Source organism: Corylus avellana, chromosome ca6, assembly GCF_901000735.1.
Source record: "Corylus avellana chromosome ca6, CavTom2PMs-1.0".
NCBI classification, from domain to species: Eukaryota; Viridiplantae; Streptophyta; class Magnoliopsida; order Fagales; family Betulaceae; genus Corylus; species Corylus avellana.
In genome coordinates, this window is record NC_081546.1 from 23,811,611 (window position 1) to 23,835,771 (window position 24,161).

At 36.7% G+C, this 24,161-nt stretch overlaps 2 protein-coding genes across 2 annotated transcripts; one reads left to right on the forward strand and one right to left on the reverse strand.

Annotated features, from left to right (window-relative positions):
- Positions 1-766: 766 nt before the first annotated feature.
- On the reverse strand, positions 767-4,705 carry LOC132183841 (glutamine synthetase nodule isozyme). The gene is made up of 12 exons (XM_059597296.1): positions 4,571-4,705; positions 4,138-4,177; positions 3,912-4,015; positions 3,771-3,819; positions 3,540-3,646; positions 3,344-3,431; positions 2,556-2,684; positions 2,365-2,439; positions 2,217-2,270; positions 1,913-1,950; positions 1,605-1,764; positions 767-1,107 (listed from the first exon to the last, which is right to left on the reverse strand). Exons 1-12 carry the CDS (start codon positions 4,642-4,644, stop codon positions 955-957), a joined length of 1,071 nt encoding a protein of 356 aa, XP_059453279.1. The 5' UTR covers positions 4,645-4,705; the 3' UTR covers positions 767-954.
- Positions 4,706-10,800: 6,095 nt separating this feature from the next.
- On the forward strand, positions 10,801-23,954 carry LOC132185411 (NF-X1-type zinc finger protein NFXL1). The gene is made up of 13 exons (XM_059599189.1): positions 10,801-10,961; positions 11,290-14,714; positions 14,821-14,834; positions 18,102-18,220; positions 18,869-19,094; positions 19,183-19,425; positions 19,749-19,802; positions 19,928-19,978; positions 20,865-21,125; positions 21,228-21,280; positions 21,581-21,698; positions 22,006-22,260; positions 22,844-23,954. The coding sequence occupies exons 2-13, from the start codon at positions 11,383-11,385 to the stop codon at positions 23,917-23,919; spliced, it is 5,802 nt and encodes a 1,933-aa protein (XP_059455172.1). The 5' UTR covers positions 10,801-10,961; positions 11,290-11,382; the 3' UTR covers positions 23,920-23,954.
- Positions 23,955-24,161: the final 207 nt, after the last annotated feature.

A 24,161-nucleotide genomic window follows, 5' to 3' on the forward strand; every position in this document is an offset into this window, starting at 1 on the left:
TACGCTTCATCTATTTCTGAAGAAAATAATAGTTTATTTTATTTTTTATTGATATCTAATTCAAAAAAGAATTGTTAAATCACACCATTTGAGGTTGTTTTGGTGGACATTCCACCCTTTTAATTACTATGAACAAGTTTGCGAGGGCCTACCTATCCGAATAAGTTTTGGAAAGTTGGCCCTTCTATTTTTAGAAGATAGACCTCATAAAATTTCTCATATTTGTTATTTGAATCCAGATTGCTAGAATCAGAAATAAGTAAACAATCATATATATATATATATATATATATATATATATATATTGATTGAATGGGCTTCAATGGTTCATATTGAGATCTCTACATTTAGCCTGCCCGAATTTTAACTCGGAAACAAAAGTTGCGAGAGACTTGCCGGGACAAGCAGACCCCACAACCTTCCCCCAATGGTCTCCAAAGGCGCAGTGTAGGGATCTTGTCAAGGGCAAAAGCAAAAATTGGAGCTTTATATAAACCCTGAATGATGGTACAGTCAACTGGCTATAAAGCCAAAAAATTTTACTTTGTTGCATCTAACAATATATATAATATCACGTCATTTAAATATCGCATCACATCATTTAAAAGTTTAAATGATATCTCTACAAAATCTAATTGTACCATGAAATTGATTCTCTCCATTTCACCTTTATATGCATTTAACTTTCAGTTTCCCAAATTTTTTTATTTTTTCTTTTATCCTATGAGAAGCTCCCTGTTATTCACATAAGAAAAACAGAACTACATAGTACCAATTACTGTTTGCCCATTTAAGTAAAATTTATTTTGGTCCAAAAAACAGGCAAAATGAAGAGGATTGTGTCTGATTCAAAACCTCAAGGCACAACTTACCAATGCCCCCCTTGCATAAGACAGCAATGGAAGAAATGACAATTATTAATAGACAACCTTAAGGGTTGGTTAAATAATCTTCTCATGGATGCCAGAGGATGGTGGTCTCTGCGATCATTGAGGTGACCACATATGGATCCATGCTAGAAGCAGGCCTCCTGTCTTCAAAATAGCCTTTCCCAGCTTTCTCTGTCTCTCTACCAACTCTAATGGAGGCACCACGGTTTGCCACTCCCTGTCAATTAACCAGGTGCAAAGGGATTGAACATTGTCAAATTTTCAAATAAATCTCTCTAAAATATACCAGCATTTTGTTCCTTCAGAAATTTCCTGAAAAACTAATCATAGATTCTTCTCACCATCTGAAGAATAGGGCCGTTATGTTCATTACTAAACTTGTTGAATAAATGAAAATAACCAAGGTATATCTTTTTGATCAGAGGTTGAATTGTTCATCAGAAGAAGAATTAGGCCAAAAATTAGGATACATTTAAGCCGTTATGTCTCCTATCTTCTATCTTTCCTCATTCAAAATTTCGAACCTTTTCCTGATACCCAATTCAGAAAAACTCCAAACAGAACATAATTTGGGAAGAAAAGTGCATGAATCATAAATCCATCACTCTGGCTATCAATTCCCCAAAATACTTGGTCTTCCCACCCCACCCCCATTAAAACCACACCCTTGTTCTAATTGTTCCATTGATTAGATATAGATGTAGAAATGTTTACCCATGAGAAGTTGTTGATGTCTGCTGTTTCATGCTTTCCAGTGAGACGGCGCTCGTTGCCTTCCCCATAAGCTGCAATGTGTTCCTTGTGCTTCAATCCAAGCTTTTCGATTGCTTTTTTGATGACTTCATACCCTCCATCATTTCTCATGGACTTTGTGCTGAATTCACCATAAGTCAAAGAGGAGAAGATATGACAATCACATATATAAACAGAATTTTGTGCAACTTCAAGGGAAATATCTTCAAATCTTACTACATTAAGGAAAAGATTATAACGAATCCGTACTAACCAATCACATATATTACCTATAGTTAGTGTGAGCACCAGCCCCATTCCAGTCACCCTGGTGACACAATGCCTCCAACAAAGTTAATACACAAAGAAAATTATAAGAGTAATGCAATTTAGTAGACTATTTTACGACTTCCATATAACTTGACGAATGATGATGTGGCAATGAAAATCAGCCATTTGATCGCTAGTTTTCACCGACAAGTCATCACAATTGTATGACAGTCATATGGTAGTCTATTAAATAACATTACTCAAATTATAACAATGCAACAATAACATTGTGCATCATCCTCACAACAATAAACTTAACCTAACCTCAATAGGTTTGGGATCAAAGGAAACCACCACTCCAGCTATCTCCGTAACCCTCTGTATTACACAAAACATATCATGAAGAAACATTTCTTTCCCATGAAGTTCAAATAACAAATATTTAATTACGAGGAACTCTAGATTATATTACCTCTAGAATGTAACGAGCAACCCAGAGCTCATCTCCTGCAGAAATGCCAACAGCAGGGCCAACTTGGAACTCCCACTACAAAATGGAAGAAGACGGTAAGTGTTTGGAGAAACTAAAACACAAAAATAACAGAGAACACAAGAAAATACGATTGGAGGAGATCAAAACATCAGAAAGGAAAATGTTCTTACCTGGCCAGGCATCACTTCTCCATTGATGCCACTGATGTTGATGCCAGCATAAAGGCAGGCTTTGTAATGAGAATTTACAATATCACGGCCAAAGGCCTTATCAGCACCAACACCACAGTAGTACGGTCCCTTTAATCAAACAAAAACTTCGAATTACAAAATGTATAAACAGCACGGAGACTTATATGAATAAACACAAACTTCGAATTACAACCAGGATCACTCAAATTCAGATAAAATGGAGCACAGAATGCAGTTTCTTTGACAATCAACCTATAATTTAAAAGCTCCACATTGAAGGCTGCAGAAGAAAGGTTTAATATTACCAGCTCACCGTATCTTCTTATCTAGAACCGACAATTTTTTATACAACCCACAAACTTTACACGAACCCAACACGAAATTAGCGAGTTAAAGTTGAGAAGACTGGCCTGTTTAAATAAATGGGTCGAATTAAAATTGACCTATATAGTTTTAAATCCATGCCTCGACATGATCCAAACTTGACACACAAGATACGGATTTACAATTTTTTAGACGACCCACGAGTCCGACACGAATCCAAAATGAAATTAGCGGATTAGGGTTGAGTGGTCTAACCCGTTTAATTAAATTAGTCGAATTAGAATTGATCTATATAATTTTATACCCATACATCGACACAGCCTGAACTCAAACACGAATTGTCATCCCTAATGTTACCACAGCTCATCAATCATATTGTTTAAAAGGTAGATGCAACCGCACCCTAAAGGAACTACAAATTCGGAAAGAGAAAAATATGTCACCTGGGGTCCAGGATAACCACCCTTGGGCCACCCAATTGGCCATTTTACATCTCTTTGCAACAGGGTGTACTCCTGCTCTATACCATACCTGTTTGTTTGCATTAAACTTCAGAAACTACAAACAGAAGCAGGGAAAAATATAAAGATCATAAACAAAAATAGGATAGAACTTGAAAGCCCAAAAGCCAAAACTTACCAAGGTTCTTCAGCAGCGACATCAGGATTGGTGAAAACTTTTGCAGCATCGAATCTCTTATTTGTTGGAATAGGCTCTCCAGCCGGGGTATAGGCGTCACACATAACCTATAGATTTACAAAATAAAATAAGTTCATTAAATAAGTGAAAGGGAATTTTTTTTATCTGAGCAATTAAGTGAGAGGGACCCAATATAAAAGAAAAGGAAAAAATTAAGTGAGAGGGACTTACAAGAATGTTATGGCCCCTCCTAAATGGGTCCCTGAAAATCGCCTGGGGGCTATTTTTTAAGACAAACCAACAAAATATTAAATCCAGTAATTATAAAAAAGAATTAAGAAAAAATGGAGATATGAGAGAGGCAGAATATACTATAAAATGACTTCACTGTCTTCCCCAGGAGCTTGGCCTGTGCTGGAACCATCATAGTTCCACTTTGGAAGCTTTGCAGGATCACTCACTGGTCCAGGAAGTGTCTTTTCCGTTGAAAGCATAAAATTAAAATAAATTAATTAATGGGTCTGAAAAAGTATCTAAAATATGAAATTTAGATAGAAATAAGTTAAATAACCAAATAACAAAGGAAAAAAAAGGTTACCCTGGCTTTGCTTCTAATATCCATACCAGATCCACCGATCCTGTTCATTTGTTAATACAAAAGTAACAAAATCAATTTCAATCCCACAAAAGAAAAAGACAAAATACATTAACAGGATAACAAGTTCGACCAAGACATCATAGTAAAAAGGAAAAAACACAGAACAAAAACAGAGAAAGAGAGAGAGAGTTGCAAAAGAATCGTGTCCATTAGACATGATAAAAAGAAAAACCATGGAGTAACACAGAGAGTGGGATATTGAAAAAACACTATTATGTGATGTTGATGACACCCAGAAACATATCTCAAAAATCAGAGATACCCAGAAACATATAAATACTTGCAACAACGAAAAATACACAGCCATGAAACGCAATAACAAAAAAAAAAAAAAAATACAGAGAAAGGGACATGATAATCTGAGAGAGCTCACCATATGTACTCTGCGATCACCTTCTCAGTGGTCTCAGAGAGGTTCAGGTTGATAAGATCTGAAAGCAGCGACATTTTCAACAGGAAGAGAAAAAGGAAATGATAGATTTCTCAATGCTTTGACAAAAAGGAAAAAAAAGTCGAATTTATATGGGAGTCAGAGCGTGCCCCGTGCCCTGTGCAGAGACTTGGAGATAGGGAGTTTGGGTTGTACGTGTTGTTCTTCTATGAGACGCCCTCGGTATTCAAACAAAAACACTCCTCAAAACAAATTTTAGCTAAAAATAAATCTAATCAACTATTTTTGCTGCCCACCTTTTATTTATATATATATATATATATATATATATATTGTAATGTTATAAGTCTTTTTAGAATCATCTCAAATATGATATAATTTTTAAAATCAGCAATAGATCAAAAATCAATAAATCACATCTCAAATTCAACGATAATTTTAAAAGGTACATCACAACATTTGTGATGACTCAAGAAGACTTATAGTATTACTTCGTATATATATATATATATATATATATATATATATATTCAGTAGGGTTATTTACTTATTTTTATTTTTCTTTTGTATTTTTTTTTTCTCAATACCATTAACATATTTTTCCACTTTATAAAAATAAAAATATTTGAAATACTACAACTTTTAAGGCAATCCTTCCTCGCTTGCAAGATTGTTTACACGAGTGTCACGTGGCATAATATGGGTGAAACATTAAACAAGAAAATTTGATTTGATTTTTTTTTTTTTTTTTTCATATGGCACATAACCGGCCATCCCCTAGTTGTTCGACCGAGTCGATATCCCAAGTGACTAGTGATACTGCAACTGGTAAAACTTATTCATGACAACTATGCTGTAGGTCAAGTTCGTATAAACTAGTATACACATGCCCATATTCTGTACTTCTTTTTCCCGTGGTGTGTCCATGTCACACAATCATTATTATTTTCAATTGCACATACAATTCATTCATGAGAAAAATAAATACTGGGATAGAACAATGCAATTTAATTAACAAGTTTATCTGAAAATATAGGGCTCACAACATATAGCATTGAAAATAATTATGCTCAAGAGTTTAATGTTTAGACGTTCTTACGAGCGATTACTTACCTTTACGTGCTAATTCCTAATATTAACTCCTCAAGAAGTCTTGGCTTATTAATCTACATTTTTACTCTATAATTAGTCAAGCTCCTAAGTCATAAAAAACTCTAATTATCTCTTGAAACCCTTAATCTCACATTCTGACCTAGACCATTTGACACCGACCGTTATTACAACACTCCAAAAATTAATTAATTAATAATTATGGTAATTAATTAAGAGTGTTACTCATAGCACTTTCAATATAATTAACTAGTAGTGCTTCCTATAACAATAAATATTAAAATAAAATCCGGAATGTGAATTATAGAAGACTTAAGAGCCAGTTTGTGATTGCGTTTGAGGAACCTAAAAGTACTTTTAACACTCAAAAAGTCCGTTTGAAGAAAAAAGTACTCGTTTAGTAAAAAAATTAAAAGCGCTTTTAAGGGTCTAAAAAGCCTAAAAATTGCCAAAACGAACTTTTGGCAAAAACTTAAAAATGAAGCTTTTGCCCAAAAGCTCTTTTTGACTTAAAAGCTCTATTTTTCAAACAAGTTCTAAATACCTCAGTGGCTCAATATCATCAATACTATTTAATTTTTTAAAACTATTTAATTCTTAAGTAAAATTAATATTAATGATCAAAATGTTGAAAAAACATGATTCCTTAAAAAATATATAGATATATTAAAGATTATTCGATATAGCATAATATTGATTATAAGATGTGTCAATTATGTGATTATTACTAATCAAATTGGCGAATGTTTAAACATTATTTGGCTTTATCTATGAAATAATACTCTTTAATGCCCCTGGTTGTAGATTCTGGTTGCTAGTGAATTATATATGCAATTTTGTCAAAAGGCCAATTGGGTGATTTCGTGCTAAATATAAGAATTAATCTGCTAATTAATATGTTTCTTGCATTGATTTCGTTAGTTCTTTGATTCCACACACTTGCCCAGAAACAAAACAAGTTTTTGGGCGGCACGTTAAGTCAAGAGGACATTGAGTTCAACACTCACTGAGTCAATGCATAATTATGGATCAAAATAATGCGCCCAAAAAAATATTTTTAAAAAGATAAATGTTATAGTTACACTGATTGAGATCCTTTTAGATTTTTTAAAATATAAGATTCTCAGTTTTTAAAATTTGAGCATTTCATTATATCTGACGTTCAAATAAATGTAGAGGTTCGTTTGTTACTGAGACAAGGAAACATGATCTTTTTCAGTTCATTTGAACTGAATAATATCCAGTTAGTTATAGTGAAGGGGTATTTTTGTCTTTTTAATTTTCAAATCGACTATAACTAACTGGATATTCTAAAATTCAAATGAAATGGAGAAGATCTAAAGAGCTAAACAAATGGGTTTTTAAATTAAAAAAAAATGCAATTCTCTCTCCCTTATCTGCCACTCACGGTCTGTCACGTCAGTTTATAAATTTTTCTGAGTTCATTTGTTTGGCTCCTTAACACTTCTCACCTTGAAAAGTGTTAAGGCAAGTAACTTTAGTTTTCAACATGTCAAACTCACTTAGTCACTTGCATCGATAATACACAAACATCTACATTAGTTTGGACCGTTAGATGTAATGAATGACTCATATTTTAAGAAATTTAAGGGGATCTAAATCCCAGTTCTCCCTTGTGCTCTCTTAGTGTTCTCTTGGTCTTATGTGAATATTGTTTTCTATAAAAAAAATTTTAAAAAAAACTTATCCCATCAATTACTCTTAAAAAAAAAACACATAAAATAATATCCACGTTGAGGAACCGTAGCATTTATCTTTTAAAAATGAGGAATGCTAAGTGTTTTCTTAATCTTAGGTGGATATTATTTTTTAAAAAAGCAAAAAAGAAACTGACACTTATTTATCTCACATGATTTTTAGAAAATAATATCTACCTAGAATCCGAAGAACGATTTTTCTTTTTTTTAAAAAAAGAGAATATGCCACCATTTCCCAAGGTTTTTTTTTTTTTTTTTTTTTGGTTGGATGACATTTGAAAGTCCCCTCAAATCTTTAAAATCCAACATGATTTTCATAACACTCGTGATAGACATATCAATCGGAATCTCGGATCATGTCTCCTATAATGGGGGATTTTTTACAATTATCTATTCTTATAGTTAGATAAATAATTGTGAAAAGCTTTCAATAAGGCCTATTCATGGATTTTACCAAAAGCTGAGGCATTTGTTGATGGGCCTTGCAAATTGTATCAAATAAATATTATAAATTTCACCAAAAACCTTTCATAATTAAAAGAAATTGAAGATTCAACCCATATCAATCAAACAAATATCATAAATATTAAACGAATTACTGTTTAATCACAAGATTTGGTGAGATGAGTAGCTTCGAGTGAGCGTTGTTAAGACCGTAAATAAATCAGTCCGTTGAACAATCCACTCAAATACCATACCTAATTAAAATCTACAACATGTGAAATATGTCGTTGTCATTATCATGTGCCCTTAGCTATGAATAATGACACCTCGGTTGTCAACTTGGAGTTGTTTAAGAGTCATATCCGTTAAAGCCTTGGACTTCTAGCTTTCTCATTTTTTTTCTCATATAAGGGTTTTTTTTTTTATTTTTTTATTTTTTTTTATTTTTTTTTTATTACAAGTAAAATTACATTAAAATAGAAAGAAAAAAAAAATACAAGAAATTGACCAATTACAGTGCACAAATAAAATGAAATAATTGGACTACTGTGACTCCAAGAAGATTAGAGAGTAAAGCAAGGAGCAACACTTTGATGCCCGTTAGATCTGAATTTGATTTGGAATTTTCGATAAATCAAAAGAGAAAATTTGTTATGGAGATCCTTAGAACAAGGGAAGCATAAATATGGTGATGGAGATCAAAAGAGGTGACGACGCTCGTAGCCTACACATGTTGTAGTGTGGCGTAGGGTATACATGTGGAAGAGGGGAACGGCGGAGGATGGAGCGGGAGGAGGCAGTGGTGGTGGAGGGGTACATAGTGAGAGAATGAGACATATGATATGATTTCCAAAACTTGTTCAAAAGATGAGAAAAAGAAAAAGAAAATCAAAGAGGTGTTCTGGGTTTATCCCGGTCCCATTAAAAGTGGGATCGGGAGTTCCACGTCATTAAAAAAAAATGAAAAGGAATTTATTGAGGAAAAAGTATGGACTTTTTAAACATAAAAAAGTGGATGCAGTTGGGCAAGGCTTCCTTTAGACCAAAATATAGCATGTTGCAATGTTCCAAAGAAACTCATGTATGAAAAATGGTTGGAGTACAATATAATTTTTATAAGAATTTCTTTACAAATTAATGCAACAACTTATATGATGATGTCACGTTAGCTATAATTAAATTTACTTGTTTAGTGACTGATATAATAAGTGTCATATAAATTTAATAATTGATGTAACACTGCCATATCAACCAGGAATAATGATGGGGATTATTTTTTGTTTTGCAAAGCAACTGGATGGATATCAAAACATTCAACTTCATATTGGATGGTTTTGTTGCGCTCAAAGCTACCCATGCATCTAGATGCTTTAAGCTACAATAAAATTTAATTATTTAGTAATTGACATAAAATATTATTTTACTGTCACATCAATTTATGAGAACTACAAGTTGTAGTAAAAGTTAGTACCCCTAGGCCCTAGCGTAACTTATGCATTGGCCGATAAACCTGTAATTGCATTGTACCATTTAAACAGTACACTACACACATTGGGTTTTTTTAACTTTTTGTAGCATTGTTGTTGTTGATTGGTTTTTGATGAATTAGGATCTTCTTCGTTCAATTTGAATAGGAGAATATCCAGCTAGTTATATATGAAGAATATTTTTATCCCATCAAAAAGTAAAAAGACAAAAATACCCCTCAATCGACAGTCCTTCTCCTGTGATTTCAAGATCCTTAAGAGTTCTTAAACCACCTTCATTTTATGGGGTCACTCCAAATTGTATCCTTTATTCATCTCATTGATCATAAACCAGAAATTTGGCCTTGTTTGATAATACAATTCTTTTCAATTCTTCTCAACTTTTTTCTATTTTTTAGTTGATTTGACATCACTAACACTTAATCGACTAAAAATTTTCAACTTTATTTAAAATTTTATATTTTTCAAACAACCCAAACATAATCTCAACTCTTTTTTCTCTTTGATATTTGCAATTTTGAATTCAGTTCAGTAGAATAGAAAAATATCACAAACCCAAACAAGCCCTTAGGATTAATTATAAATGTCATCTTATGTCTCTTTTGTGTCCCCAAAATTAATGTGGTTTTTAAAATTACCAATTGATCAAAATTTAATAGTGATCTTAGGGGTGTACAAGCGGTTAAGGTTAGCAGTCCGCTTAGATGGTTACCAGTTATTTTATAATGGTTACGTGATCAACTAGGAAGAGGTAAAATGTTCTTACAGACAAGTATAAAAAGATTAAGAAAGCTTGAGAGAAAATTGCAATCGGAAATTAAATAGTAGTATGCACAATATGTGTAAGGGGTAGTTTGCTTAAAACACCAACATTTCAAATCCAACTTACAGATAGCCAAATCCAAATAAACACAAACCTTAAGAAATTCAAATACAAATCCAAAACATTACAAATATAAAATCAATTAAAAAAACACCAAAATATTATATTAAATATATAAAGGTAGGGAGTTACTAACTTACTAGTTATTATTAACCGCCTACCCTTAGGCGGTTAGCATTTTTTATAAACTCCTATAAAAGCGATTAGCAATTATTGAACAGTTATAACCGCTTGGCTTGTACTTCTAAGATCAAATTTGTTTTCAAAATTTATTGTGTTGGTCTTCTATTGTGGGCCTGAAATTCATCATCTACAACCTTCCGAGCCCTTTAACATAAACTTTAGCCCAAGAGACTTTCCAAATGGGCCACCCCTTCGCACATCATGAAGGTTTTGAGTAGCCACCACGCAGCCGGCCCGCACCCACTTTCACACGCAAAAGTCGCCACACTGGTCCGCATCGCAGGCGATTACCTTGACGGTGGACTAGGACCAGGAGTGGGACCGTCGCCCACCCCCACGCACGCAAAAGGTCCCCAACACTTGCTTCGGCTCCAAGGCAGTTTTTCTCTCTCCCCCCTTTATATATACATATATATAGCCTCCATTCTCTGACCCATACCCACAAGTTTTTGTCGGGTCGGGTCGTGAGGAACACCCACGAAGCTATTTAACTCGAAGAGCACCGCACATATTCTCGTCGAGAAAGACCCAGAAAAATCCTTTTGCAGGTATTTCTCTTCAAATTCTTTTGTTGGTTTCAGCATGGATTGGGCCTTTTTTTGTTTTTTTTTTTTTGTTTCTGAATTATGATCTGTTTGGCTGTCTAGAAAATCGGGGGAGGGAAATGTTTGGAAATTGGGATTTTGGATGCTTTATAGCTGATTTTACGGTTATTTCTGCTGTGTGTAGGATTTTAAAGTAGTTTCATTCGTTTTTCACTGATTCTCTAGGCAAATAGTTAGGGTTTTATATTTTGGGTCCATTATATGTGTGATTCGATCAACCGCCTTTGATGCCATGCTCATTTCTTGTTCAATATTTTTGTTATTGTTGCAGTTAAAGAATCTAGGTATTGTGTTTGTGGTTGGGTGAGAAGAGTTTGCTTTGTAGTCAGTGGATACAAGCTTTGGGTGTTTGGCTTCGGGGAATATGAGCTATCAAGCTCGAAATGATCGAAGGGATAGGACTAGATTTCCTGCCCAAGGCGCTCGCCATCAGTGGGTTCCGAGAGGATCCACTGCCACCACCGAAGTGAACCTGAACCTGAACCCGAACCCCAATCCAACCCAAAACCCAAACCCACAATTGAGCTTCAATGCAAACCGCGGGACTGTTGAGGACTCAAATTATGGTTCTGCTCCGCCTGAGAGTCGGCCTAGAAGGAATAATGGTCCGAGGGCTTACGTGAGTCGATCTGTGAATCAGAAGAGGGATGGGGAGACAGAGAAAGAGAAGGAGAAGGAGAGGGAAAGGGAGAATCAGGAGGAAAAGGGATTGAAGGACTCCAAGGTACCTCAGCTTGTGCAAGAAATTCAGGAGAAGCTGATTAAGAGCACCGTTGAATGCATGATTTGTTATGATATGGTGCGGAGGTCAGCACCCATATGGTCTTGCTCGAGCTGCTACTCTATTTTTCATCTGACTTGTATCAAGAAATGGGCTAGGGCGCCTACTTCTGTTGACTTGTTGGCGGAGAAGAGTCAGGGATTTAATTGGAGGTGTCCTGGATGTCAGTCGGTGCAGCTTACGTTGTTGAAGGAGATTCGGTATGTTTGCTTTTGTGGGAAGAGGCCAGACCCACCTTCTGATCTGTATTTGACTCCTCATTCATGTGGAGAACCTTGTGGGAAGCCACTTGAAAGGGAGGTTTTGTGTCCTGGAGAGAGTGGGGAGGATCTTTGCCCACATGTTTGTGTTTTGCAATGCCACCCAGGTCCATGCCCTCCTTGTAAGGCATTTGCCCCGCCACATTTGTGCCCGTGTGGGAAGAAAACAATTACAACACGGTGCTCTGATCGGAAGTCTCTTCTTACTTGTGGTCAGCGCTGTGACAAGCTTCTTGATTGCATGCGTCACAGGTGTGAACGAACCTGCCATGTGGGTCCTTGTGATCCTTGTAAGGTTCTAGTCAATGCTCCTTGTTTCTGCAAGAATAAGGTGGAGGTTGTTCTTTGTGGAGACATGGCTGTGAAGGGAATGGTGAAAACAGAGGATGGTGTTTTTTCTTGTGGTTCAAGTTGCGGAAAGAAGCTTCTATGTGGTAATCATGTCTGCAGTGACATTTGCCATCCAGGCTCTTGTGGAGAGTGTGACTTAATGCCAAGCAGGGTTAAGACATGCTACTGTGGGAAAACAAGCTTGCAGCAGGAACGGCTTAGCTGTTTGGACCCGATTCCAACCTGTTCTGAAAAATGTGGCAAGTCCCTTCCTTGTGGGATGCACCATTGTACAGAGGTGTGCCATGCTGGGGATTGTCCACCATGTTTGCTTAAAGTTTCTCAAAAATGCCGTTGCGGATCAACCTCTCGAACTGTAGAATGCTACAAAACAACAATGGAGGAGAAATTTACTTGTGATAAGCCTTGTGGGCGGAAGAAGAATTGTGGAAGGCACAGGTGCAGTGAGCGATGCTGCCCGCACTCTAATTCAAACAATCTTCTCGTTGGGGATTGGGATCCACACTTCTGCTCGATGCCATGTGAGAAGAAGCTGAGGTGTGGGCAGCATTCTTGTGAATCACTGTGTCATAGTGGCCATTGCCCTCCTTGCCTAGAAACAATTTTTACTGATTTGACGTGTGCATGTGGGAGAACTTCAATCCCTCCTCCGTTGCCTTGCGGCACACCTACTCCTTCATGTCAGCTCCCATGTTCAGTTCCTCAGCCTTGTGGCCATTCATCTTCTCACAGCTGCCACTTTGGGGACTGCCCGCCATGTTCTGTGCCTATAGCGAAGGAATGCATTGGCGGGCATGTTGTCCTTAGGAACATACCTTGTGGCTCAAAGGATATCAGATGTAACAAGCTTTGTGGGAAGACCAGGCAGTGTGGAATGCATGCTTGTGGCAGAACTTGTCACCCACAGCCTTGTGATTCTTCACCTGGGCCTCTACCAGGGTTGAGAACTTCGTGTGGGCAGACATGTGGTGCTCCTAGGAGAGATTGTAGGCATACGTGTAAAGCACCTTGTCACCCTTCTGCTCCTTGTCCTGATGTAAGATGCGATTTCCCTGTAACAATCACTTGTTCTTGTGCCCGGTTAACAGCAACTGTTCCATGTGATGCTGGAGGCAGCAACGGGGGTTTCAGTGCTGATACTTTATATGAAGCTTCTATTATCCAAAAGTTGCCAGTGCCGCTTCAACCAGTGGAAGCAACTGGAAAGAAAATTCCACTCGGACAGAGGAAGCTCATGTGTGATGATGACTGTGCCAAGTTGGAACGAAAACGGGTTCTAGCAGATGCTTTTGATATTACTCCTCCAAACTTGGAAGCTCTTCATTTTGGTGAGAATTCTGTTGTTTCTGAAGTACTTGCAGATCTCTATAGACGTGATCCAAAGTGGGTATTGTCTGTGGAGGAGAGATGCAAGTTCTTGGTACTTGGCAAGAGCAGAGGAACTACAAGTGGTCTTAAGGTTCATGTTTTCTGTCCGATGCTGAAGGATAAGAGAGATGCAGTAAAACTGATTGCCGAGAGATGGAAGCTTGCTGTTTATTCTGCTGGTTGGGAGCCAAAGCGTTTTATTGTGGTTCATGTTACACCCAAATCGAAAGTCCCTTCTCGTGTGATTGGGGTCAAGGTTTCCACCACTGTAAACTCATCCCATCCTCCAGCTTTTGATCCTTTGGTTGACATGGATCCTAGACTTGTTGTTTCTTTTCTCGATTTGCCAAGAGATGCAGATATAAGTGCATTGGTCTTGAGGTTTGGTGGGGAATGTGAACTAGTTTGGCTGAATGACAAGAATGCATTGGCTGTATTTAGTGATCCTGCCCGAGCAGCCACTGCAATGAGGAGATTGGATCATGGGTCAGTATATCATGGAGCTGTTGTGGTTCTCCCAAATGGTGGTGCAGTAGCAGCATCATCGGCTACTAGTGCCTGGGGGGGAGCAGTTACTGCTCTCAAGGGTAACCCATGGAAGAAAGCTATTGTTCAGGAGGCTGGTTGGAAGGAAGGTCTATGGAGTGATGAAGAGTGGCCTGGTGGTTCTGCAGATATGCAGGCATCTGTGTGGAAAAAAGAAGCGCCAATTGCTGCATCATTAAATCGGTGGAGTGTCCTAGACTCTGAAACATCTTTGAGTTCATCTGCTGCATCTCTCAGAGCCGAGGATCCTGGAAAAGGGGCAGGAAGTAGTTCAGGTTCAGTCTTGCAATCCGATGAAGGTGGTTCGAATTCAGCAGGGCAGCATCAAGGAGGTAATTTTAGTGGAACAGAAATGCCTGAGGTGGTTGATGACTGGGAGAAGGCTTACGAGTGAGAGAAAGGACTATAGAATAATTTGAGAGAAGTTGAGGCTTGTAGACAGGAAGATGGCTTGTATGGTCTTCTTGCCCTTTTCATTATATTTTTGGCTTGTTAGGGGCAACCGCTGCAGTAAACTTTTTTGTTTTTGTTTTTCCTACGGCTAGATCAGACGATACAGATTTTTTCCCCTACTTCCCTGCAATGAAATTGTGGAGGCAACCTGTACCTCTGTTGTATGGAAGGACATCTCTTTGAAAATGAATTTTCATGATGTTGGTTGAGTAGCTAGCTATATATGTTTTAAAAGCTACAAGTACTTCCTGTTTGTTTAGTGCTACCGGTTTCAAAACACCTTTTTTTTTTTTTTTTTTGGTTTTTTCCCACGATTCTCATTATATTGAGGGAGGTTAGCTATGCCCTCCAAAATTTTCTGAAGATTGTCATAAAATCAAATGTATGAATGATGTTCAACAGCCTTGCCCTCCCAAATTCTTCCCTTCTCATAGATTGAACTTTAAACCACTTAATGATCCGGGAGAGTGGCAGCTGCCTGCTGGTAACATTTGACCCTCTTCATTCAATGATTTTTGGACTAATTTTGGTGAGTTTTTTACCACGAGTAGTTGATATGCCAATGGGCTGGTTCAGCTACCTCTATGTTGGGTATTGAGGGTGGTCGAACCATCGTTGTGGCAAAAACGGTAGTTTGGCTACTCCAAAATGGCCATTGGAGATGGTCGAACTATCTCATTTAACTACTAGGGTGGTTCAACCACCTTTATAGGTTGGCTTAATGGTGGCCGAACCACCTCATTTCGCAAGGCGTATGCACACTTTGACGACCATGTATCCCACCTTGGTCTTTATTGGCCTACTGTCTGCCCCTCACGCTTTCCATCATCCAAAGATGTTTGCTTCAATCATTTGCATTGGTTTAAATAGGAAAGACCTACCAACTATTATGAAAAGACATTACAATCGTAATAAAATCATAGAGAACAAAATTCTAGCATATCAGAACTTTCTATCTTCAAGACCCCCTCTCCTTTCAATTATGTCCTAGTCCGGGTTAGAGTAACCCCTTTGATAGGATCCCCAAAATATCTTCAAATACTCCAAATTTTCTTTTGCTTGGGTGTCTTGTTTATTTCCCTTTATAGACAATTACTTGCATGTTAGGTTATTTCCATATTAAGCTTTATTTTTATAAATAAGATGTAGATGTTGTATGACAAATCAATCAATGTAAAATATCAATTGCTCTAAACAAGAATTAGAAGTTGATTTCCTTGAAGTGATCAATTGGAAGTCCAATCTCCTTAAAGTGGTCGATTTATTCCTTTAATTTCTATATTTTCTTATATTCAATAGATAGAAGCCCTTGAATTTCTATCACCCTTTTACCTCTCTCCCCTGTTGGTTGTGGTTTTGTAATCAAGTCCCATAGCATTATTGTTGGGCTCCCCTTGCACTTGATTGGTCCCTTTGTAATAAAATCTCTTGCTTCAGAAAAAATAAAAATAAAAATAAAAGATAAAAAACAGTGATTAACGTGCCTAATTTGAAGTTATAGATGATGCCTAGATGGATGATTGTAATGCCAATTATGTTTTGTTCCCTTCAAAATTTACATCTTTGTGATTATCAGTGGGTGTTTATTCCTGTCTTTTATTTAACTTTGTTGAAATAAGATTTCAAAAATCAATCTACATGATAAGGTTGAAACTTGTGACACCTGCCCAATTCAATAATGAAGAAGATCCCCAAAAATGAGGAAATTATATTATTCACCAACCAACATGTGCACCAGTCCTACTTCTTCCCAACATGCATGTGATTGATTTGTTGTCACTTTGTTGTTATATAGCAAAATGCAGGCCATAAGGGACATGCACTAAAACAGGTAAAAATCATGCACAACAATATATAAGATTATCACTTATTTTAAAAGTTGAAGTTAATAATAATAATAAAAAGTTTAATAATTTAATTAATACTCTTAACAATCTCCCTTACACTAACGTATATAACTCAAATATTAGACCTATTACAACCTCTCCAACCCGGAAAAGGCACTAACCCCTCCTTCACCATCTCTAGCCAACTCTCTCTCCATTGACGTTACTTGCTTTAGTATGTGTGGCACAGTGGCAGAGCCAGACAATTCATATTAGGGTAGTCGCTAAATTTTTTTTGGTATCCTAAAATTTTCTCTACCCTAAAAATTTGGTAATTCACACAATATATGCATCACAAAAAAATATCTATAAAAGATCATAAATATGTGCTCAAATTGATATATTATAAATGTAACATGTCAGCATTATATACATCAAAAAGACAGAAATACCAAAAAAAAAAAAAAGTGTTTAGAACTGCACTTTATAGTCTCTAAGAAGACTATGTGGCTCCGCCACTGGTGTGGCATACACGCCGCCATGACGCCCGTAGGCTACACGCTCCAACACCCATTTTAGTTCATTTCGGTAAGCCCATAAGTTCCCTATTCCTACTCGCCTGGCTCCCTACATGTGTAGCTACTCATTATCTCTTAGTAGCTAATGTACATTTATCTCTTAGTGAATTTCAAAATGTACATTTATCTCTTAGTTTTCAACTCATTATCTAGCTAGTATGTACATTTATCTCTTAGTTTTCAACTCATTATGTAGCTAGTCTGAAACGAAGAATCTTTGAAATGTCTTTTGCACTCACAAATGGGTGATGTTAAACATCACGCCGGGCGTGATGCACACCGGAGTGATTTGATATTTTAAAATAATAAAATATAATATTTTATTATTATAATTATTAAAAAAAAAAAAATACCTGTTCATGCACGCTAGCATTCTTAGTACTATGGCCCCTCACAAATACTACAATGGGCCGTCACCAACCAGCAACATCGCAGGCAACTTCCCCTTTTCCTCCCTCCATTTTGAAATTCAATCTCCAAAGCTGTGAAATAGATTGCTGCAATAATTTCTAATATATTTTCAGTCACTTTATATATATATATATTTTAAAAACAAAAAACAAAAAACTCTCACCCCACCCCCAAACGTTAAGGCACGTAGCACTGTTCATTCTTTTTATATGTTAAATTTTCAGACTCATACGTGTCACTGTCAGTCCGGCATTCCCTCTATGTTTCATAAATATACGACTATTCAAAAAACAAAAACAGTCTCTGTCGTGGATTCCGCAGAACCACGTACTCAATAAGAAGCAACACCATAAAAGAATATGGAACCGCGCGAGATCTGTCTCTGCTTCTCTCTCTCTCTCTCTGGACCCTTCACTTGGTTTTTTCCGGGCACTCTAAATGAGGCATTGGCTCAATCGCCAGGCAGTCCCATATCTGTCTTTTACGTATAAATTTGTATTTTGTTTGAGCTTCATTTTATCATTATCTTCCCAAAACTTTCCTCATTCCCATCAACTTGTCAGTCTTTCTACCAACACATCACATGGCTCCTCCACTGAGTCCTTGTATCTCCTCTCATGAGTTTACGGTAAATGGTTCTAGATTTATGTGCAGCACAGATACATGAACTTGTGGAAGCATTGATTAAATTCTTATGTTTGTTTCTTCTTTTTTCTTCTATTTGGGTTCAAGTCAAATGAATGCTGCTGCTTTGGTGCTTGTTTGGCTATTCATTTTGAACTCATTGATGTGTATATCATGTTCAAAGTTGTTCTGTACTAGTACTGTAATCATCAGTTTAATTATTTAGTTGAATATATATATATATATATATGCATCTTTTTTTCCATTTTTTTTTGTTTGTTTTGGGTGAACCAATTCATATGTATTAGAACTTATAATTAGAGAAGAGAAATGAGAACAAGCAAGAGAGACTCAGAGAATTAAGGTGGTTCGGCCTAGTTCTTGGCTACATCTTTCTTGTTATTTTTGATTGTGTACAATACTCTTATTTAAAGAGTATGAGTGTTACAAGTCTTTTCTATCATTTGTAACTCTGGTCTCTTTGAGTTCTTGTCACTCTTAAGTCTTGAATTCTTTGTCTCTTAAGTTATTGTAACTCTTGTCTCAATAATATGATATGAATCTCATTAAGGCTATTAGATAAGTAGAAACTGCAGCATTTCTCATCATGTTTTGATAGTGTGATCTGCGTTTCTAACTTGATGATGTGCAGAAGGTGCCATGGAAGCACACACTCCTTTTCTCATTTCAAAGCCTTGGAGTAATTTATGGTCAAATAAGTACTGCTCCCTTATATGTCTTTGGGACGATTGCTGCAAAGGATATCAACTCACAAGAGGCTGTGTATGAGCTCTTTTCATTTATTTTCTGGACCATGACCACCATTTCATTACTGAAGTATTGCTTTATAGTACTGAAGGCTGATGATGATGGAGAGGGTAAATTGTCTTTTTTAATAGTACCAGAAATCATTTTAACAGGAATTTTTTTCCTTGAAGAAATATTCACACTAACAAATTATTGCAGGTGGTATTTTTGCTTTGTACTCACTATTATGCAGGCATGCCAAAGTAGGTCTGCTTCCAATTGACAGAAATGGCTATGGGGTCATGCATTATGAGGAGGAAACTCCTTCAAAGATCAAGGTGGAATCGAGGGCTTGGAGGGCCATTGCAAAACATAAAAGTAGTCACTACTTGATGTTGTGCTTGGCTCTGTTTGGTTCCTGCATGACAATTGGAGAGGGGGTGCTTACTCCAGCCCTTTCTGGTTCGGCAGTTCCGATAACCTTTTTTATTTTCTTATTTTTCAATAACGGGGTATCTGGAGCTTTGCCTCGACTAGATTTTCGGGACACCATGCAAATTTGGATAAAGCTTGGGCTTTCGCCAACGGGCGTAGCCTTAACGAATTGAGAGTTGAACCTTAGACCTGTTGCTTCATGAGGCACCAGGGCTAAACCCCTTGGGGTTAACTTTCTTAGCTTTATTGGCACAACAACATAATTCACCATTTGCTATCTCTTCTTTTCTTATATGATTAATGTGATTGAGGTTGAATTCACTTATTTTCTTTTTCTTTCTCCTTACCAGTGTTATCAGCTTCAAAAGGTGTTCAAAGATCATTGTCGGGTATGGCACATAAATGTAAGCAACAGCATTTGAACTGAATATGAGAAATAAAAGCATACTGTTGTGTAATTGTTTAGTAGACACCTCATCGGCTCATCAATCTTCAGTTTCAACTTATATTTTGCCTTGTGGTTGTCCAGTTTTTTCTTCACAAAGTACACAACAGTCCGTCTCAAAAGCTTTAGAAAGATGTAAGTACTCCACAATGTAAGTAGCTCACTACAAATAAAAATTCGTTTTAGTGACTGGCAATTGGTGACGTGCCAATGGCAAAAAAAAAAACGTCACTATTAATGGATTGGTGACGTGTCATTTGTGATGCGTCAAAAATAACTGATCTTAGAATTGGAATTGGTGACATGTCAACTTAGCACACGTCACCAAATTGGTGACAAGTTAATAGTGGCACGTCACCAACTTCGGTAACGTGCTACATTTGTCACGTCAACAATTTCATGACATGTCACATGTAACACGTCATCTTTGTTGATGACATGCCATATGTGGCTCATCACCAAATTTGGTGACGTGTCACTATTGAAACGTCACCAAAATTGGATGTAAAAGACAGTCTCTCTTGCTTTTGCTGTCCTTTTTCTTTTCCTATTAAACACTAATATATGTATTTCTATGACTACTTTTGAAATGCAGATCCCATTGTATGTATGTGTTCCATAAAATATGTATTTTGAGTTTAGTAAGTTTGAAACTCTGTTTCATGGCAATTATTCAATTTGCTACAAACTTTCTTGAAAACACTTAGTGTTACATCACAGTTGTCTGAAAAATCTAAGCTGATTGGAAAGAATAAATGGGCAGAATGGTTTGAGTAATGTTCATAGAAGCTTGATACATCTCCTGGAGCATGAAACCATCTAAAACATTTGATCAATTTACATGTTCCTAAAGAAAACCTTTTGATTCAACTGCTCAAACACTTCAAAGATCAAATTTTGTGAATGTGACTCCTTTTTCTAGATGATGTTGCTGGATGACATTGCTGTTCTAGGATTACTCATGGATTTAGAAATCTCCACTACTGATCTGCCTATTCCCTTGACATTTTACTTGTTTCAGATGTACCAGTTCCCTCTGCATGTGCTATACTGGTATGCCTCTTCATGCTGCAGCACTATGGGACTCATAAAATAGGGTTTATGTTTGCTCCAATTATCATTATTTGGCTGTTATTTGTCAGTGGTGTGGGCATATATAATATCTTTCACTGGAACAAACAAATCATCCATGCAATCTCCCCAATATACATGTATAGATTTGTCAGAAATATTGACATTCACAGTTGGAGATCATTAGGCAGCATCATTCTATGTCTAGCAGGTCAGTTCTTAAGTTAATTAATATTTATAATTGAAATCTATTGCTGGTTTCTTTTTATCATCAATTGCATTGGTTGCATCACAAGATGCTGTACTTTTGTAGGATCAGAGACCATGTTTGCAGATCTAGGCCATTTCTCGAGGAAACCCATCAAGGTATTCATAGCATGTTTGGGATTGCGTTTGAGAAATAGAGCTTTTAAGTCAAAAAGAGCTTTTGGAAAAAAAAAAAACTTTATTTTTAAGCTTTTGTCAAAAGTGCGTTTTGGTCACTTTAGGTTTTTTGGACCCTAAAAGTGCTTTTAATTTTTTAACTAAACGAGTACTTTTTTCTTCAAACGGACTTTTTGAATGTTAAAAGCACTTTTAGGCCCTCATTATAACTCGTGTTGTTTACTGTTTTGGGAAGTGTACATCACACTTACAAAGAACTTGTGGATGATTTATCTGCTGCAGATTGCATTTCTCTGCTTGATTTATCCAGTTCTTACTATATGCTATGCGGGTCAGGCTGCATATATATCCAAAAACTTATCTGTTCAAGATTTTAATCATCTAACAGAATCTGTACCTGGTAAGTTGTTTCCTCTGCTTTTACTTATTTGTTTTATGGATGAATGAAATTATTCGACCAAGCACAATAGAAGCAGCTAGTCTGGAATCTCTTACACCAGACACCTGAAAAACAATAACTCAAAACAAAACAAAACCTCAACATACAAATGAAGGAATGCTTCATTTTCTACAATGTTTTCTAGCTGTAGCAAATCTTGTCTCTTACATTTTCTTTGATGCTTTGCAGTAGTTTCTCACTTCCCTTAGATTTTGTATCAATAGTTGGTTTATCAACAGATTATGTTTCTAATTTTTGGAAATTCCAGGTCCTACTCGGCATTTCTTCATTGTATTATCCCTACTTGCCTCAGCTGTAGGAAGCCAAGCAACCATAACAGCCAGTTTCTCTGTCATAAACCAGTGCCTGACACTTGATTGTTTTCCCAGAGTGAAAGTTATTCATACATCAGATAAGATACATGGGCAAGTCTACATTCCAGTTGTCAACTGGCTATTGATGATCTTCAGCCTCACAGTCACAATAGGTTTCCGTGATATTGTGAAGATTGGTAATGCAACAGGTACACATTCCTAACTGGACCACATGCTTTTCCCACAAGATGACTATAATTTTTATGATTGCAATGATTTGGAAATCATGCCATGGTCAAAGACAAGTTAAGAAAAATAAGATTACAAAAGAAAGGAGCAGAATATGGTGTGCAAAGTTTTGAATCAGTAGCAGAGAAATTTTTATCTTTTTCCCATATGCTTAATGAGAATTTGTGTTGGCTATTCATAGGAGAGAGTCATTTGTATTTCAAAAATAGTTTTGTCATAGTTATATCAGTGCTAAATCACCACTTGTCCCAAAAGCTTAAACCGATAGGAAGAGATAAATTTAATAATTTAATTATTACTTTAACTCTCCCCTTCACGTGTGGGCTCAAACTCCATTTTAATAGGTGAGGCCCAACATGTAGAATATTTAATTTAAATGGGGAGTGATTTGACGGAGTCAAGGTTCAATCCCATGACCTTTTGACTCCGATACTATGATAAATTACTAGTTATCTCAAAAGCTTAAGCTGATAGGAAGAAATAAATTTAATTACTTAATCATTACTTTAACGATAAAAAACATACTGATTAAATCTCTTGCAGGTTTGGCTGTAATTTCTGGAATGCTTGTGACAACTTGTCTGATGTCCCTTGTAATTGCTCTGTACTGGGAGAAGAGTTGGTTTTTATCTGCTTGCTTTTTTATGTTCTTTGGCTTCATTGAGACCACCTATCTGTCAGCTTGTATGTTGAACTTTCACAAGGGAGCTTGGTATCTTGTTGTCCTTTTGGCATTGTCCTTGAACGTCATGCTTGGATGGCATTATGGAACCATGAAGAAGTATGAGTATGATTTACAGAACAAGGTGCCCACAGCATGGCTGACAGAACATAGCTCAGACCTTGGAGTTTCCAGGATACCTGGAATCGGCTTAATTTACACCGATATGGTGACCGGAATCCCGGCTTTCTTCTCGCATTTCATTACGAATCTTCCTGCATTTCATCAGGTGCTTATTTTTGTTTCCTTCATGTCTCTACCTGTGCCTTATGTTCCCCCAAGTAGAAGGTATCTTATAGGAAGGGTAGGGCCTAAAGACTACAAAATATATCGTTGCATTGTGAGACATGGCTACTGTGATCACATTAGAGACACAAATGACTTTGAGGAAGAGATTATTCGTTCGATCGGAGAATTCGTTTCGGTGGAAGAAAATGACTTGGAATCCCTGACATCCCCAGAAGGGAGAATGATTGTTGTTGGAAAACCATTGCCAGATGGAAATGGTTTGGTTCCATTGAATGAAACCAGCTCAGATTTTGGTTCTGCAGGCTTGGCAAACCATGAATCTCAGAGAAGTCCTGTGGGTGATGCACTTGAGAGCAGCCATGCTGGTGTGAAGATCAGGAAAAAGGTTAGATTCATGTTGCCTCCAAATAGTCCAAAAATGAGAACATCTGTGAGGGAGGAGCTACAAGAAATCATTGATGCCAGGGAGAGTGGAACTGCATATTTTGTAGGGCAATCACATTTACAAGTGCGTGATGGCTCAAACTTTGTGAAACGGTTCCTGATCAAGACCTATATTTTTTGTGATAAAAACTGCAGAGAGCCTCCAGTGGCCCTCAACATCCCTCATGCTGCTCTTGTGGAGGTTGGCATGCTATGTACCATATGATTACTACGTTGTTTTGTTGATGGTGACAGAGAAAGAGAAACAAAAAAGCAAGGAAAATCACTGCTATAATTTGTAGTTTTACAGTCTAGAAGAAAAAAGAAAAAAAGAAAAAAAAGTAGAATAAAAGCAAATCCTATTGCTTAAAGTTGATTGATTGCATTCATGCTATCCAAACCACACAAGAAATAGAGTAGTGATATATAGAGCACACGGTGTGAGTGAACAGTGTTCACGCTAGCTGA

What these genes read in the sequence shown, in the direction of transcription:
- LOC132183841 (XM_059597296.1), bottom strand. Translation starts at nt 4,644, where the DNA reads ATGTCGCTGCTTTCAGATCTTATCAACCTGAACCTCTCTGAGACCACT. An exon ending in GGAGGGGCCATAACATTCTT is followed by an intron (nt 3,647 to 3,770) that starts GTAAGTCCCTCT and finishes GTAAATCTATAG; the next exon opens with GTTATGTGTGACGCCTATAC. An exon ending in GTCGCTGCTGAAGAACCTTG is followed by an intron (nt 3,432 to 3,539) that starts GTAAGTTTTGGC and finishes GCAAACAAACAG; the next exon opens with GTATGGTATAGAGCAGGAGT.
- LOC132185411 (XM_059599189.1), top strand. Translation starts at nt 11,383, where the DNA reads ATGAGCTATCAAGCTCGAAATGATCGAAGGGATAGGACTAGATTTCCT. An exon ending in GCTTACTCCAGCCCTTTCTG is followed by an intron (nt 19,426 to 19,748) that starts GTTCGGCAGTTC and finishes TCTCCTTACCAG; the next exon opens with TGTTATCAGCTTCAAAAGGT. An exon ending in GTCGGGTATGGCACATAAAT is followed by an intron (nt 19,803 to 19,927) that starts GTAAGCAACAGC and finishes GTGGTTGTCCAG; the next exon opens with TTTTTTCTTCACAAAGTACA.